We start from the raw sequence: 16140 nt of genomic DNA, 5'->3' as shown, positions 1-16140 counted from the left end.
TTACGCACATAGAAACCAAACATGTTCCTTCGAACTCTGCATCCCCAGAGGATATGAACTGCAAAATAGTTGCATTTCCCATTGACCAATGTGTCTGGCTTGAACACCTTATTCCAAACGTATACATCAATCGGGTTAACAAACCTGACGACCTGCATCTTTGCACTTCATCAGGTTGCAACCGAGGCAGCATAACATGCTGCCGCGGTGCCTGTGATCAGACAAAAAGCAACACCACAGGCCCCGCTCGAATACTGAAATTCTGTTCCCTCCATGTAACTGCCATGTATGTAACTTTATTTACTTGGCGATGACGTCACCAGCTGCGGCGAGGAGAACAGGGCGGAGGATGCACCGGAGGACAATGGCTCGTGCACGACGGTGTTGGTGGAGACGAAGACGGGGTTGCTGTTCAGTTGCCGCATGATTGCCCCGAGGGTATCTGTGAGAAATTTCTTGAACTGGGCTTCGTCTACCGTCTTTCCGTCGCCGGCGTTTGCCGTCTTGATGGCCTCGTCCACCACAGCATCCACCTGAGGGATAGTTGAAAGCATCAAGTCTAAGTTCAGACTGAAAACACCTCAGCATTGGTACCAAAGTTGAGATCTGCTGCAGGACTGAATGTAAAGGCGATGTGGAGATGTTACCTGTTTAACTGCACCATAATGTGGCAGGCTTGCAGCATCGGCCATCTTATCAAGTGCAGCTACGAGGCACTCCTTTGATGCCTTGTTCTTATGTTCTGATGGTACGCCTCTCCAAACAGAATCCAACAGCTGGTGCACAGAACAAAGGTTATTTCACATAAAACGGCATTGCCGCATTGGCGATTGCACAACTAACAAACTGCCTGAAAAACAACCAAGTTTTAAAAAGAGAGAGGAAGTTTGATGTACCTTGTCCAGCTCGAATTTGTTGGCCAGCAGCCTCTTGACGCCACTCCCGTCGTAGGTGTTCTCGGTGTGCGCGACGATCACGGGCTGCTCCTGGAGCCGTTCGGCGACGGCACCCAGCAGCATCTTGAGCTGCTGCAAGAAGCCGTCTCGGGAAGCCGCCGGCTGCTCGAGCCGATCGGCAGGAAGCTGCTGCAGCGCCGGCTCCACGATGTTCTCGACAACCCAGGCGTCCGAAGCCGGTGGCACTCCGTGGTCGACGCTCAGCTCCTGGAGAGCGGCCAGCAGGCACTGGCGCAGGGGCACGCCTTCGGAGCCCACCTGTGGGAAAATGGCGGCGGCTGAGGGCTCGTATCGGCTGCCGGCGGCGAAGTCCCTGAGGTCCTCGCCGTCCATGCGCAGTATGACGATGGGGTCCCTCTTGAGCCCGGCCGCCATGCCGAGGAGGATGTCGGACAGGGCCTCCTGGAACTCGGCCTTGCTCACCTCGCCCTGGGACGTCCCATGAGTCAGCTCGCTCACCACCTGCATGCACGCCAGCCAGCAGTCAGGGTTTTGTGCAGTCTGCAGCGTGAGAGAGACAAACTCGCACCAGGCACCGGTCCTGATGGGTGCAGATCCAGAAAACAAGCGAGCCTGCAAATAATCTTGAATTTCTTCGTAGCCAGTGGTCGGCAGCAGGTGTTTGCTGCCAGAGGATGATTCCAGAGGCATCGTATTCGTAGCCATCAGGGATGCAGCATCGGCCGTGTTGAGACAGAGAACGAACCGTCTGCTTATCCCTCGATCGACATTTTCTATACCGATTGCGAGCGATAAGCTTTGAATTTCACTGGAAAGATGCATCGACAGTGCCTCAAATGTCAATGGCTCAGGATAAGACGTTGAAGTGTGGATTGTGATGTTTCAGGTTCTGCTCCAATGGGATATGCCCTCGGGGCTATGGCATCTTGACATGGTCCCGCGGGCAAACCTGCATCCTGCACTGCGTTTTATAATCTGCCTTTTGCTGCTGATTAATTAGGAACTCATGATTAACATTCCCATGGTTGATAATTCAGTTTAGCCAGGCGTGAAGCATGCGCGCGGCGTGTCACGCGTTGATAGGCTAGTAGTGGAGCAGATTAGATAGCTAAATGGATCTCAGCTACTAGTAGTATGCGGTCATCATCTGATAAAACGCACGGGCAATACTTTTCGTGTCCTTATATTTTGTTGTCCTATGTCCTATGCTAAAGTCGCTGCCATGTGATAAATGTATATGCTTTTTTTCGAATCCGGTGTAAAAGTACTGTATGATTCAAGTATTAGGATCTAAATAAGTTTTCGAAAATAAACTTTTGGTCGTTAATATATCTTTGAACATGTTATCAATTGCTCAAAAATATTAAAGATATATGACATATGAATCTGATACACAACTTTTAGACTCTAAGCCTGCATCTAACATAATTGTTAGTACTTATAAAGTTTGACCTTTTCAAATCTTAATACGTCCCAAAAGGAGAGAAGTATATATAGATCGGTGGCAAGTACTCAATTCTGGTTCAGTTAAGGTTTCAAACTGTACAGATTAAATACACACGCATGCCTTTGAGGCTTGTGATTCGTTGATATCAAACTAAATAACATGTAAAACCTCCAAAGAAACCAGGAAACAGGGGCATAACCACATGATACTTGAAACCGACAATAATGATCGTCTCACGTTGTCAGCTACTAGCCTACTACCATGGTTACTACTAGCTTTTAAGCTTTGTCTCATGAAGTAATAACCACACATGATCAGCAAAACCAGCACGCTGCGAGCACGATTCACGGCGAACGCGTACGTACCTCTGAGCAGATGTGGTTGGTGTTGGGCGAGGCCCCCTCCGCGGGCAGGCCGAGCGCGGCGCCGATGTCTGCCACGGCTGGCCGCAGCTCCCGCACGGAGAGCCTGCCGTCCCCGTCGGCGTCGAGCTGCCGGAACTTGCTGTCCACGAGCATCCCGAACGCCTCCCGGTCCTCCACCAGCTCCCGGATCTCCGACCCGTCCACCACCACCTTGTGGTGGTCGTCGTGGCCCTCCTCCTCCCCGGCGCCGGCCGCCTGCCCCTCCCGCGCCTTCCTCCTTCTCCACCACCTGAACCAGCTGCTGCTCCTCTCCATAGCGCTCCCGACCCTCCCCGCCTTTTATATACAAGACTAGCACACAGCACTAGGACGCAGGCCGGCCAGGCCGCGTCGCGTATGGAAAAGTTGCACCGGTGAGGTGAGCTCGGGCGGTGGACGTGCCTCTCGTGACGCCTCTTGCTCGCCTTTCTCCCCTTTCCCACTAGCTAGCTGGCTGTAGCCTGTAGCAGCATGGCCGCCTGGCCGGTGGCTTTGCTTGCGTCTCGGCGTTTGATTTGTCCGCGGCGCGTGGAGAATAAAAAGCAGGATGGGGAAGGAGACGACGAGCCAGCCGGCCGGGGGGGAAAGGGTTGGCTGGGCCGGGGGGGTGTCGGCGGCCGGATAACGCCCGCGGCGGGAGACACGTGTGGGACGGCGCCCACTTGGTCGCCCGCATGTTCCGGCTGCGGCGCCCACCCGAGCCCGCCCGCCCCGCACGACCGCACGCGACGCGATCTCGCACGACGACGGGGATCGCGCGGCGATCGTGGCGACGGCGACGAATCGAACGATGTGGATGAGCGGAGCGGGGGTGTCCGCCGCGGGACCCCGCTGTGCCCGTCACGCAACTGGGCTCTGTACGTGAAAGCGGCGTAGCGTTTGGGGGTGTTTCGATCGATCGGTTTGCGTCTCCGGCGGGTGAAGGCATATGTCATGGTCGGCGCGCGTCGCGCTCGCGATGATTGGCAGCTGGGCGGGTTGCCGGTCGGGAAAGCGACGGCGGAAGGATGGCCCGGCCGTGTCGTCCTGGCACAGCTGCGGCCGGCGATTGAAGCTTTCTTGGATTGCTACGATAACAAAAGGGCTTGACGAGGGACAGGCCAGGCCAAACAAGGAATAAAAGGAACATGTTTTCTCTTCTGCAGTGCATCTTAACTCGATCCGTACCTACCTTTTCTTCGCAAAATAAACAGGAGAGTTGAAATGCACGTCTAACTCCAACTTTACTCAGCGGCAGCAGCTGAGAAAATTTGTATGAACACGGTTGGGTGTTGAGGTATTGGTAGTTTGGTATCTGACTGTGGATGCTTCTTCTTCTTCTTCTTTTTTGACGCTGCTGCTGATGGTACGAATGACTATGGTGCAAGTGCAGTGCAAACCACCCCATCAGCAAGCCACCCACCGATCATCAGGTCCCAAGTTATTCTATTCCTGACCAATATTTCCCACAGGTAAACCTGTACACGTGGAGGATCCTGATGCCGGCCATCAGGTTCAGAAAAATACGAAGTGCTTGACCTAATTGAGGTGAGCCCGTTGGTCTCTGCCTCATATGCTTCGCTTGCTCCAGAAGCATCCGAGTGTAGTTGGTGTCACGCACTTTTTGTCCTTCCGTGTGTGGTGCCAAGGAGCACTGGGCCACCACACCGACTCAAAAGACACGAAAGACATAGGGAACCCAAAGAAATAGTGTGGCACTACGCTGGGTTTCAGTTCAGCCACTTGCGTGCTCTCCATCTGCACAAATCAACTACGTTGTTTAACAGGATAGGACATGCACAAAGAAACAGAGGGAATATCCTGAATAGCGCCGTCTACCATGTACCTCTGCGAAAAATCAACTACAAGGACATGGATGTTTGTGATCGGCCAATGTGCTTCTGCGAAGTGTTTTTACAGTCCACAAATGTTAAAATTCGATGGTGCCTTCCAGTTATGGTAAAAAGAAGTTTCTCCGCAAAACTGACCGGAGAAGGTATCAGGGATTCAAACAAGTACTGGTAGATGGAACTTCTGTCAGAGAAGAGACACAACTGCTCTTGTTTGCCCCAGCAGATGAAAACTGCGCTAAACGAGACATCTGAAGACACATAGGGAATGGCCAGCAGATGAAAACTTGTTTGAAATACAGGCATTCCTTGCCCACGCCACCAATCTATGTACACATGCCGGGAGACAGCGCTATTTACAGCTTAAAGCGCACATGAAAAACCACCAAAACAGCACAGAAAAGATGATAATCAACTCTGGAACAGAATAACCAGGTGAACTACAACACATTGTCACTCCACCAAACAGGACAACCTAAACCTCGTGAAGGACCAACACAATGTGCAAGGAGAACAATGGCTTGCAGCTAATTCCCAGCAGGGTCCTCAGGGGTGGTGCGCCTCCTTAGCTTGGCACGCGTAACACGGATCGTCTCCTCCATTGGCGACTCATCGAGCGAAGGGTCGAGCTCATCTGTGCCCTCAGCAGCGTCACCACCGGCCTCATCGATGGCCATCTTGTCCACCTCTTCGGCTTCAGGGAGTAGTTTGGCACTAGGCTCGGATTTTGGTGAATCAGCGCTTGTGGCTGGAGTTCGCACAGGCTCAATGGCAGGTTTCGACTCACTTTTCTTTGGGCTACCACCAGATTTTGGTGTGGATGCAGATGTGACGGGCTTTGTCGATGCCACTGAACTAGATTTCGCTGATGCTTGACGCTTGATCTTCGGGGAAGATGGAACGGGTTTGGTCTCCTGAGATTGCTGTGCCATTGCTGCTTGCCGAGCAGCGATTGATGCTGCTCTGCGCATAACAGGTGCTGCTTGTTTTTGTGGTTGCTGCTGCTGCACTTGTGGTTGATGCTGTTGTGGCTGTTGTGGTTCCTGAAGGAAATTAGAGCATCATTTCAACATGGGTACCATGATAATAACATAAGGATCAGATAGAGCTGAGCACACATTTCCATCACTTTCTTAGACTGAAAATTCGAGGATACACCAAAACTACTGCTACTAACAACCACACACCATGCAAGTATGCAACCTTGTTTATTGTGCACCTCTTTGTGCAGAATGCAAATGGAATGCCTACACGGAGCAAATTTCTGAATTTGTCCTAAGCATATGGACATATATTTGTATTCACTATCCAGGGGATCAAAAATTAGAGTAGTATAAAGTCCATTTTACTCCCCTCACCTATTTACTTTGTCCACTTAACCCCCTAAGCAAAATTTAGGCTCACTTTACTCTCTCGAACTATTTCATTTGGTCCAATCTACCCCTAATTAAATTTCTCTTTTTTGTTTCTTTGCGTGCAAGTTGAGTTTTGAGTTCAAATTTTACCAGTTGACTTATACCATGATTCTCTACGTTAGAAAAATACATTATCATTTTTTCATGATTACTTTTTGACATTTTTGTATATTTAAGATCAATTTTGTATTAAATATTCCTAACCTATAAAAATAACCATGAAAAATTCTTAGTATAATTTTTTAACATAAGGCATCGTGTTTTGTATCTGCTCACAAAATTTGAACTCAAAATTCAACTCGTACACAGAGAAAAAAAAAGAGAAATGTAATTAGGGGGTTGATTGGACCAAATGAAATAGTTCAGGGGAGTAAAGTGAGCCTAAATTTTGTTAAGGGGGTTAAGCAGACAAGGTGGATAGGTGAAGAGAGTAAAATGGACTTTTTCCTAAAAATTAAAGAGGAGGTCAATAAGTCCATACTTACTTATTTACCAGTTACCTGCTACCGATTTATATTTGTTTAGGAATAATGGTCAGCTTCTGATACCATAATTACATAAAACTTCATGAAACAGATAACAAAAAAGCTTGAAAGTTACTGGCAGGGTCTCAAAAGGAGACTTAACAGGTTCATGCTATGGCTTGAGAAAATACTCATGCACTGTCACAGGTTATTGTGCATAGAAAAGTTTTTCAGTACACATTCATATGTCAAATGCTATATGCTCTTGCTCACTTGGGCAATGAGCATTGTAAGACAAACAAACAATCTCATAATACTCTCGTATGTTTTTGCAATCTTCTAAATACAAGTCACACTACTTCAAACTCACTGCTACTGGTCCAAAAAGACAAGTGTCTTACAAATTTCTAAAATAAAAACAAAAAATGTTCCTAATCTACAAATGCACTTGGGGTGACAAAACACTTTTTTTGCGAGGAGGGGTGAAAAAACACTTTTTTTTGCGAGGAGGGGTGACAAAACACTTTTTTTTGCGAGGAGGGGTGACAAAACACTTGGGAAGCTAGCATTGTATTATCAACGGACATAGACTAAAATTCATATCAATTGTTAGAGAAAAGTTTAGTGCTATTTATGGTGATACACATATCAACACTTTTTTATGGTGATACACATAAGTAACTGCTATTTTTATCAAGCAAATTGACAAAACAAAAGGGACAAGGCATGATAATTCATAGAAATGTCCCTGTTTCCAAGATGGTGAAAGAAACCTACGATCCAGATTGCAGACTAGGTTACTAAACAAGACAAAAGTGGCTTTTCAAAGATAACATGCTTGCAACTTTGAGCAGGGCTGAGGTCCGTTGTAGGAGGTTGGAGCTGATGTGTTGCTATTGCAATGATGTCCTACGGAGGACTCCATTTGTGTTACTTTCCAGACCTTATGCCACTGTGGGTTTTCACTGGTTGCCTTGAATCAACCGTGTGACTGTGGTTTTCGGGCCCAATTTCCCTAAAGTGGGCCACTTCTTTTCTCCTATAGTCAGCAGCAGGAACTCCTTTGGCCTTTTTTGAATGTTCTTCGAAAAGAAAGATTATACACGCATTTTTTTTGGTTGAGCTGCATGATAATTGATAAGCATATCCACTATCCAGAAAATGTATATGGTTCAAATATTCTTGGAAGGGATGTCCAGGAGCCAGAACTCAGAAAATTTGTTAAGGTGTTCGGGGCCGAAGCCAGCAGAGAACGGTGTTGGGGTCAACACCACTGTAGGCTGGGTTTTTCTTCATCGTAGGCTAGTTCAAATCACTGATTTCTCACTGAAACTGAAAATTCTATCGGGGTCAGCTGACCCTGACGAAACTACCTGGCTCCACCCCTGGGTGTTCCATCTTTCATGACATCAAAGTCAGGTTGAAGATGCGGAGCATACATCTTGCTTTAGTTTTTTCAATTACAGCAAGGTCAGCTTTTGAAGCAGATTTTTCAGGACCTAGTAAAAAGCTATTTAATATTGATTATTTCTCTAGCAACTAAAGAAACTGAAAACACCTCTGCATATGATACTTAAACTATAACGTGTGGCAGTAGTAGTGAATGCATCTTGACACAATATAGCTAAGAAACTAGTATAACAACACTGTCAAATTTGCTTCAGAGAACAGGAAAACAAATCTTTAGTATCTGTGTAAATATGACGGTGTTTATCATCCTTAAGTCTGGGAAATATATATTGATTCAATGGCCAAATTTGACAGAAAAAGCATAATAGTGCATTTGATCCACACCTGGTGAGGGGGCTGCCTTGATTTCTGAGAAGGTGACTGGGCGGCAACATATTTCAAAACATCAAAGAAAGTATTCTGTCCTTTAGAAGCAGCCTTCTGGAAATAAAGGACAACCGTATCGGTGGCTCGAGCTCTCAACTCAAGCAGATTGCGATCGATTTCATTCTCATGCTGAGAAATATATGGCCTAAAGAAAGTACCATAAATGTATGTAGTTCCCTGCAATGAAAGAGCATATCAATCCTATGTACCAAAAACATGTAAGGTAGAAGATGCATGGGACAAACTAAGTACCTTTGTCTTTGGGTACCACAAGTATACAAAGAACATCAGCTTTGCTTCTGAGTAAAATGGTAGCCTTCAACATGAGTGCAAACAATGTTAGAGACTCATCAAAGAACTGAAGGAAATCACAACCTTAAGCAGTCTCACCATGATATTGTAAAATCTCCGAATCTCTCAAGAACAGTCAACAGTGCAACTAAAATCCTACACAGAGGAAACAAAACTGAATTTTGCAGATTGCTTATGGAAGCCAATGTTGTGAACACAAAAATTATTGAACCACCTTACCAATACTGACACCAAAATATGAGCTGCTCAATCTCTGGTTTGTTCAGTTCAACAGTCTTGTAGCATTCATAGGCAGGATAGGCGTAGCCAAAGGCCAACCTACAGGACATTGGCATATCAAACACCAGAAGATAAATGAAATGTTAGTGCTATATTTATTCCGATCACCATAGAAAAAAATGGCTGTTGTTTTTCACCAAATTTTTTAATATTTCAGTAAAAAAATATTTATTCCACCTTTTCCCATTTATTCCACAATAAACCATAAAAGGAGCAATTGCCAGTTTAAAGATGCACGGTTTTGGTATCTCAACATCGTTCAAGAGAATAGAATTTTTCGATGCACTTACACCACAAAGGTAGATAATTCACCAACATACAAATGAACGGGATAAAATCCAAGGTATTTTTTTTTATGAAGCAGGTCAAAGAGCACAGTATTGGACATATCTAAGCTCATACAGTAGTATTATGCGATCTCAAGCATTTCAAGAAATGTGGTTACTAGACAACAACCTTAAGGGCCCCTTTGGAACACAGGATTGCAAAAATATAGGAATAGGAAAAACGTAGGAATTTTATAGGAATGCACTCTCAAAACATAGGATTGGAAAACATAGGAAAAAGAATAAGCCGGACCGGAAGAATAAAAACGAACAGAACCTTTGACCGTTGTGCAATGCATTGAAAACTTGCTCCTATGCTCCTCGAGAACGATAAAATATTTTTGAATGGCTTGCGTGCTCTCAGCCCCATTTCCCGGCGAAGAAGAAGGTGGACAAATCGACAGGAAGGAGCGCATCTCCCATTTTTTTAAAACAAAACAATATACTACAGGTGAAACAAACCAAGAGAAATACCGAACTCATTTCATTTCAAATCAAATTTAACCCCCAACATGCATGCCCCTGAGGAATCTCCAAACTCAAAATGCAATCTGCAAAGAACACATTTAAGATTCGGAGCAAGAGAGCGCTTACAGAAGGACCCTGGAGAGGAACCCGCCCATCATCTTCTCCGGCCTTCCTGCGCACGACCAGATCCACCAAAGAGAACATGAATCAAAACACCATCACCGCACCGACACATTTCGAAGCGAAACTACAGGAAACCGAGCATACCGCAAAGAAGTTTTGCAGGAGAGGGATCTGGACGGGGGGCGACCGGGGCGGGGCGGTGGCTGGATGGAACAGACGGAGGCCGCCCGTGAGGGGAGAGGAACGGCCAGGAGCTCCGGTTTCCCCCCTCTCCACGCTACCTCCCTCTCCTGGCCGCGGCTAAAAATACCGGTAATGCGGTGGAATGGAATGCGGAGGGAGAGCCGGAGGAGAGGCGAGCACGTCCGCCGTCAGCTCAAACTCGAACCAACCCGACTGCCTTCAACCATGGGAGTGCCCGACAACATTTCTTTTGCCAACTATAAATGCACCTGTCCCTCTCTAGTGACCTTGGGCAAGGAGAAAAATATTTTATTCAACGCTTTATTTTATACTGTGGCATACACATTCCTTCCCTTATCCAACTGTAGGCCTGCCTCAGCCATGGAAATTGCTTTGCAAACTTCCTAGCATGGAAGCTTTTTACCACACCCAGTTGGTTCTTCTTTTACTTGTGCTTTATGATTTATTTAATATGTCTTATGTTTTTAATATGTTTAGTATTATCAAAATTTAGTATATAAGAATTGTATTTAAATACTTTCTAAACAAGGGTGTGGAATGGTTTTCTGCGCTACCCAAAAAATAGGGACTTAAAATAGTAATATTTGTGTTTAGTAGATTTGTCTTTACAAATGCTTTTATATATGTATACTTCTATCAACATGTTGACCTGGAACCTATAAAAAAAAAGTGATCAATATCACACTCTGATACCGCTGGACGTCAGCGATCAAATAAAAACGAACAGAGATGGTACCCACATTTCTCCTCAATAATGATTTAAGCTTGGTACCCACATTTTTCTTCAATAATTATTTAAGCTTTTCACTGAAATGGGTGTTGCACTAGATTTACCTGAGCCAACAAGAGGCAATGACAAACCCAACTAACACAATCCTCTCCTACTGGGCGCGTAGCTTAACTAGTTGGTGCATATGATGCCTAATGGTAAAAATCATGTTTCTTCATCCATTTTTAATGATTGTCTATGAATCATTTTCTGGATCTTTGGGATGTGACCCTAACATTACATCTCTGTCTCTAGTTGGGATCTGAATGATCATGATATCTAACTTTCTTTCATCGCAATCATGCTACTTGATACCACATATTGCCATCTTGTGATTTTTCGTTTGGGTTACAGAGCTATAAAAAGGCTACACTATTGATGCCTCTCTGATAACTTAGGAGTACGCTAGCTCCGAGATCAAGAAACCGTGAAGCTAGCATCCTCAACTCGTACGACGACGACACGACTGATCGAGGTGCATTTTCTTGTGGTCCGTGTGGCAGCTCACGGCTTGAAGTGGCAGAGTAGTTAAAGTGGGTAGGGTGGGAGGCAGATGTGGTTAACGCACAACGACAGCCGTAGGATCCATAGCATGGAGCAGCGGGGATCGGAGGCGCAGGGGTTGGTGGATGCGAGGGGCATTGGACCCATGGGTGCGCTCTGATCGGATCTGAGCGTCCCGGCCTTTCCTTTCTCTGTCGCACGTAAAAACTTTCTTTGGCCCGGCCGCGGCCGGGGAGGGAGGGACGTGACCACTGGCCTGCGTCCAAATCGCAAGGTGGCGGAGCCTATGGCCCTAGCTGCTAGCTGCTCCCTGTGCATGCATGTGCACGTCTCACCAATCGCCGATCGGACCCGACGCACGCAACTTAATTATACGTGCACGTACCACGCTTGTACCGGTATTTGGTTTCCCAAACTGTCATGGGATACTCTATATATACACGTGTTCATGTGTGAGTGAAATCACGAAAAAATGCAGTAGTGCTGGCTAGTAGCAGCTCTGCACCCTTTTTTTTTTAGATTTCACCATGTGTGTAGGTCGTCAACACAGTGGTGGTATTCTACATTACAATGATGCAGCTCTACTAGGTACATCACGCATGGTGCTCTAGTCTGGAAGCTAAAGCCAAGGATTATTTGGTGCAGATGGGCGTGCACGTGAGCACGTCTCAGCTTTAAGCTGGTGTCACGTGATTGCCATGCATGGGTGGAGGGTAGATTGATTCCTTCAAAGCTAAATCTAGCTTAACTTTATTTGGGGCTCTTTTTCGTCTGGTAGCCTCGGCTGCTTAACTTTCTTCTAGTTATTGATGAGCGTATGCGCCTGTGTATCTGTCAGGATATGGTACCCATGTTCTCCTATACCCACATGTGACATGTATCATATATGACCGCAATAGTACACGTACTCCTGTCTTCCCTTTTGTCTCATGTATAATTCACAAGTTGCCGCCATACAAGAATCTGTGTGGCCGTGACATTCCTGATGAAGAGACCTGCAAGTACTGTACACTCGTTCGTACGGCATTTCATCTGCAATGCATTAGCATAAAACTAGGAACTCATCTGTGCTCTTTCGCTCGTCGATAGATCTCTCTGTTCGCTTTCCTTGTTCTTTTCCCTGTCTCGACTCGTTGAGATGCTCGCTCATCGATCTGCTTGTTGACACGGGTCTTTGGGATCATAATTCCATGGTAGGTGAGGGGACAGGTGGTTTAGTGACCAGTCACTAACGTCATAGAAAGCATCGCAATCGACGTGTTTCATCAGCATTTAGATGCCTGGTCTGTTCTTATGTCACAGCAACCGAACCTAACTAGCGCATCTCTACTATCATAATTGCCATTATTATATCTCCATCATGCAAACAAGCAACGACGATCTTGTACCAGCTTTAATTTGCAGAATAATGCAGATATACAATTCCCTACTGTCAAGCTATGTTGAGGTCTTCAGGGGGATACTGAAACCTGACAATCAGAAGAGCAGAGTATACAATCAGGCCGATGAGAACTCCACCACTGCATCCTTTTCAATCCAAACACAAACAATCTTTGTGTTAAACTAGTATACAATTTGTGCGAGGTTATCTATGTTATCATGTATGGGACCCGTTACGTATTCCAATCTTTGACCAAATCGGCGAAGATAGCATACTCCACCATCAGTTTCAGTTCAATTTAGGCTCTTCTTACCATCAGTTGCAGTTCAATTTAGCCTCTTCATTCTTACCCACCAAAGCATAGCCTAACGCACCAAAACACAGACTGAGCAGATACAAGCTGTGGATATGATTCTGATGAACCTGAACCTTTCTAAACAACTTAGAGTAGCGCCTCGATTAATTTCGTGATGCAGGTTAGAACTTAGAACCAAGGCAGGATTTCCGCTTCCTAAATCAACATGGGTGCAGGATTTCCGCTTCAATTAAGTTATAAAGAATTCGGTTCCCACCCCACATTGAAGCAGGCTCTGAATTTCGCAACTTGTCTCACTATCAGATCAGCCGTAAAACCAACTGTCCACAGATCGTGCATGTTTTTTACGATGTCAAAATCTATTGTCATGCGTCATCGCTTTGTTTTTTTTCAGACTATTAAATCGAAACTGAACCAACTCCACTGGCTGTTTCAATGATGGGCTGATGATCTTTGTTTTTTTACAATTTGGCTGAGGCAGCAGAGTAGATCTGGCCCATGCCACAGGCAACCAGTTAAAGATGATGGGCTGATGATTGTGACTGAAGGGAGATCCTAAAAGACACACGTTCAGTTTCCTTTTTGCAAAGACAAAGTCGCCGCTTAAACTTTCCCTTTGGTGCAGATAAGACCCACATCTTATGGCTAGGTGTAGGACACTTTACTGCTACTCATGGATGCAATCAGCCTTGTGAGATAGGACCTCAAATCAGCCTTATGCGATGGTATATCTCAGATCATGTCCCACTTCAATCGCTTTGTTATCTTTTAGAACGGATAGTGATACTTTAGCCTGAATATATTTATTTGAAATCATTGGGGAGCAGCCACCTAACGATAGCAACTTATAGCTTAAAGATTGCATGGTAACTGAGAGGATCGTTAAGGATCTGCTTAACGGTACTCTGCAGGTGTGTGTATATGTTTATGCCGATCGATTGAGAGGAATGTTCTCGTGGATTATTTCGAAAAAGGATATAGATAAGGGTTTATTTCGGAAGGATGTAGATTGACCATCTTACTATTATTGTTCTTTTTGAAGTCTCTTGGCGAAGCCACCTAGGATCCTAAATGGACACTTTAGAAAAAGAGAGAAATACTAGAAATTCTCCAAAAAAGCAAAACATCTGACCCTCAATCTTAAACTCGAATCATCACAACCATTGGATCTATTATGTTTTGAAAAAAACTACCCACATATACCATTATGAAAATAACCTAAACTAACCCTTAAATTTATATCTAAATTACCCACCTCTGACATTATATAAAATAAACTAAAGTAACTCCCTAATCTTCATCAAAATTACCCACTTATGCCATTATAAATAATATTTAAAATAATCCCTAAATTTGCAACTAAATTTTCCACCACTAATACTTAAAAAATTACCTAAAGTAACCTCTGAAATTTGCATCTATATTACCCGCATATGCCATTATTAAAAATAACATGAGGTAACTACATTTGAATCCAAATCACCTTAATTAAAAATATACACCAATATATGATTCTAAACCATCTATTTCTTACACTATTAGTATATGATATAACAATTAAGGTATATAAACATCATGTGTGCTACTATTTATAAAGATATAGTGAAAGTGGTGAGAATATAGATTTTTGTGTTAAAATTATACTCCCTCCGTCCCAAATTATTATTCATTTTGGATTTTCTAGATACATAACTTTTGAACAAATTCAAACAAATACTTACGAAGGTGAAAAGTTAAGAATTATAAATGTGGATGAAAACATTATAGACTAATTACTAACTAAAATCTATTACAAACTGGAGTGAGCCCACACATATGACAGAAGCCAAACAGCCCAGCCAACTATAGCGAGTGAGTACAGCCTAGCTCTCCGGCCGAACTCCAGCATCCTTGACCATCATCGGCTGATATGCCGTGTCACATAAAAATGCAGCCAAGCAACACGCATATGCGTGTGCGTTGCTTGCATGCTTACACGGTGACTGAGTCAAAAAGACACTTCCTGCAAAGATTTTTAGTCTCCTTTGCTAGGGCCCCTCGAGACTATCAGAGCCGATGGTTCTCCGACGCCTACTGGGCCTGAGCAGAAGCCTCAAGCATCAGCAGCATTGCTAATTTGCTAGGCAGGTGTGGATGTGTTTTCGATCGCGTGTGCCTTCAAGAGTATCTGAATAAGAAGAACGTGCTTTTTAAGGGCAAATACCCTGTACTTTGACATACATATACGTCAATACGTGCATGCCGGTTTTAGACTTTTAGTAGCTAGCTAGTTAGGAAGTTAGGCGTGCATTATCCTTCCGGGCGTGCTTGAAAGTTGCTCTCCATTTTTGAAAAGGTGAAAGGTGCAGAGACCTTCATGTATTTTTTTTAAGCAAACACGTTCATAAAGGAAAAAATAAGATGAGACATCAAAAGAAAAGTTGTAGGCTTGTAAGTTGTAACTATCCACTGTAATCTCTATTAGGCATATTTCTAATTTTCTATATGTTTTGAGATTACATAACCGATTTTGGTGCTCACGTTTACAGAGAACAGTAACTAGAAAGGTGAATGGAGCTTGTTATACTCCTAAATTGTAGGTCATTTTGACTTTTCTAGTTTCATAGATATTATTATACACCTAGACATACACTATATCTAGATGCATAATAATATGTATGAACTAAAAAAAAGTTAAAACGACCTACAGTTTGGTACCAAGCTGATTGCTTAGAAAACTTTAATTATTATGGAGCACTCTCAGAGTGAATAATCAAAACACTGGCCAAGTATGGCTTTAATTGGTGCACCAATGATGGCACATTTTGTTCTTCTCGGGTTGAACTACGCCGATTATGAATTTGTGATGCAGTGATGGCACAACCACTCGATGAAGAATGCTCACGACTAGCAGTAGCAGTCTAGCACCAACTCGATCAGCACAATGTAAAGGAGCTTATATTATATGTGTTGATCGAAGGGGGAGATCCAAAAAAACAAACATCTTATTTCTTTTAATTTATTTTGTAAATAGATATGTTCCTTAGAATTTCCTTTTTGTTTAGATTTATTAATTGCTTTACATTATTAGAATTGCGAGTTATTTATGCCATTATATAGGATCAATAACCAGTGGTGTCCTCAGTCACATCACATCACAACTTTGC

At 44.3% G+C, this 16140-nt stretch overlaps 2 protein-coding genes across 4 annotated transcripts; both read right to left on the bottom strand.

Moving 5' to 3' along the window:
* Nucleotides 1-49: 49 nt before the first annotated feature.
* Nucleotides 50-3320, bottom strand: LOC111255782. Of its 2 annotated transcripts, XM_022822958.1 has the most exons (4): nt 2730-3320; nt 897-1418; nt 648-776; nt 50-533 (listed from the first exon to the last, which is right to left on the bottom strand). In XM_022822958.1, exons 1-4 carry the CDS (start codon nt 3042-3044, stop codon nt 297-299), a joined length of 1203 nt encoding a protein of 400 aa, XP_022678693.1. In that variant the 5' UTR covers nt 3045-3320; the 3' UTR covers nt 50-296. The 2 variants fall into 2 exon arrangements, with proteins under 2 accessions (XP_022678693.1, XP_022678692.1); XM_022822957.1 differs by lacking the exon at nt 2730-3320 and having other exon boundaries at nt 897-1749.
* A 1462-nt stretch (nt 3321-4782) lies between these two features.
* LOC101760823 (putative HVA22-like protein g) lies at nt 4783-10238 on the bottom strand. 2 transcript variants are annotated; one of them, XM_022823410.1, is made up of 7 exons: nt 9965-10238; nt 9824-9869; nt 8844-8942; nt 8703-8759; nt 8565-8628; nt 8271-8489; nt 4783-5640 (listed from the first exon to the last, which is right to left on the bottom strand). In XM_022823410.1, the coding sequence occupies exons 2-7, from the start codon at nt 9853-9855 to the stop codon at nt 5125-5127; spliced, it is 987 nt and encodes a 328-aa protein (XP_022679145.1). In that variant the 5' UTR covers nt 9856-9869; nt 9965-10238; the 3' UTR covers nt 4783-5124. The 2 variants fall into 2 exon arrangements, with proteins under 2 accessions (XP_022679145.1, XP_022679146.1); XM_022823411.1 differs by having other exon boundaries at nt 9824-9865.
* Nucleotides 10239-16140: the final 5902 nt, after the last annotated feature.

Source organism: Setaria italica, chromosome IX, assembly GCF_000263155.2.
Source record: "Setaria italica strain Yugu1 chromosome IX, Setaria_italica_v2.0, whole genome shotgun sequence".
Lineage (NCBI taxonomy): Eukaryota > Viridiplantae > Streptophyta > Magnoliopsida > Poales > Poaceae > Setaria > Setaria italica.
This window is presented reverse-complemented; position numbering and strand designations above follow the sequence as displayed.

Excerpts from the sequence above, each read along its gene's own strand:
- LOC111255782 (XM_022822957.1), bottom strand. The coding sequence starts at position 1,739 with ATGCATCTTTCCAGTGAAATTCAAAGCTTATCGCTCGCAATCGGTATA. Across the intron at positions 777-896 it reads ACAAATTCGAGCTGGACAAG|CTGTTGGATTCTGTTTGGAG; the intron begins GTACATCAAACT and ends TCTGTGCACCAG. Across the intron at positions 534-647 it reads ATTATGGTGCAGTTAAACAG|GTGGATGCTGTGGTGGACGA; the intron begins GTAACATCTCCA and ends ACTATCCCTCAG.
- LOC101760823 (XM_022823410.1), bottom strand. The coding sequence starts at position 9,855 with ATGATGGGCGGGTTCCTCTCCAGGGTCCTTCT. Across the intron at positions 8,760-8,843 it reads ATATTTTGGTGTCAGTATTG|GATTTTAGTTGCACTGTTGA; the intron begins GTAAGGTGGTTC and ends TCCTCTGTGTAG. Across the intron at positions 8,629-8,702 it reads GGAGATTTTACAATATCATG|GCTACCATTTTACTCAGAAG; the intron begins GTGAGACTGCTT and ends CTCATGTTGAAG.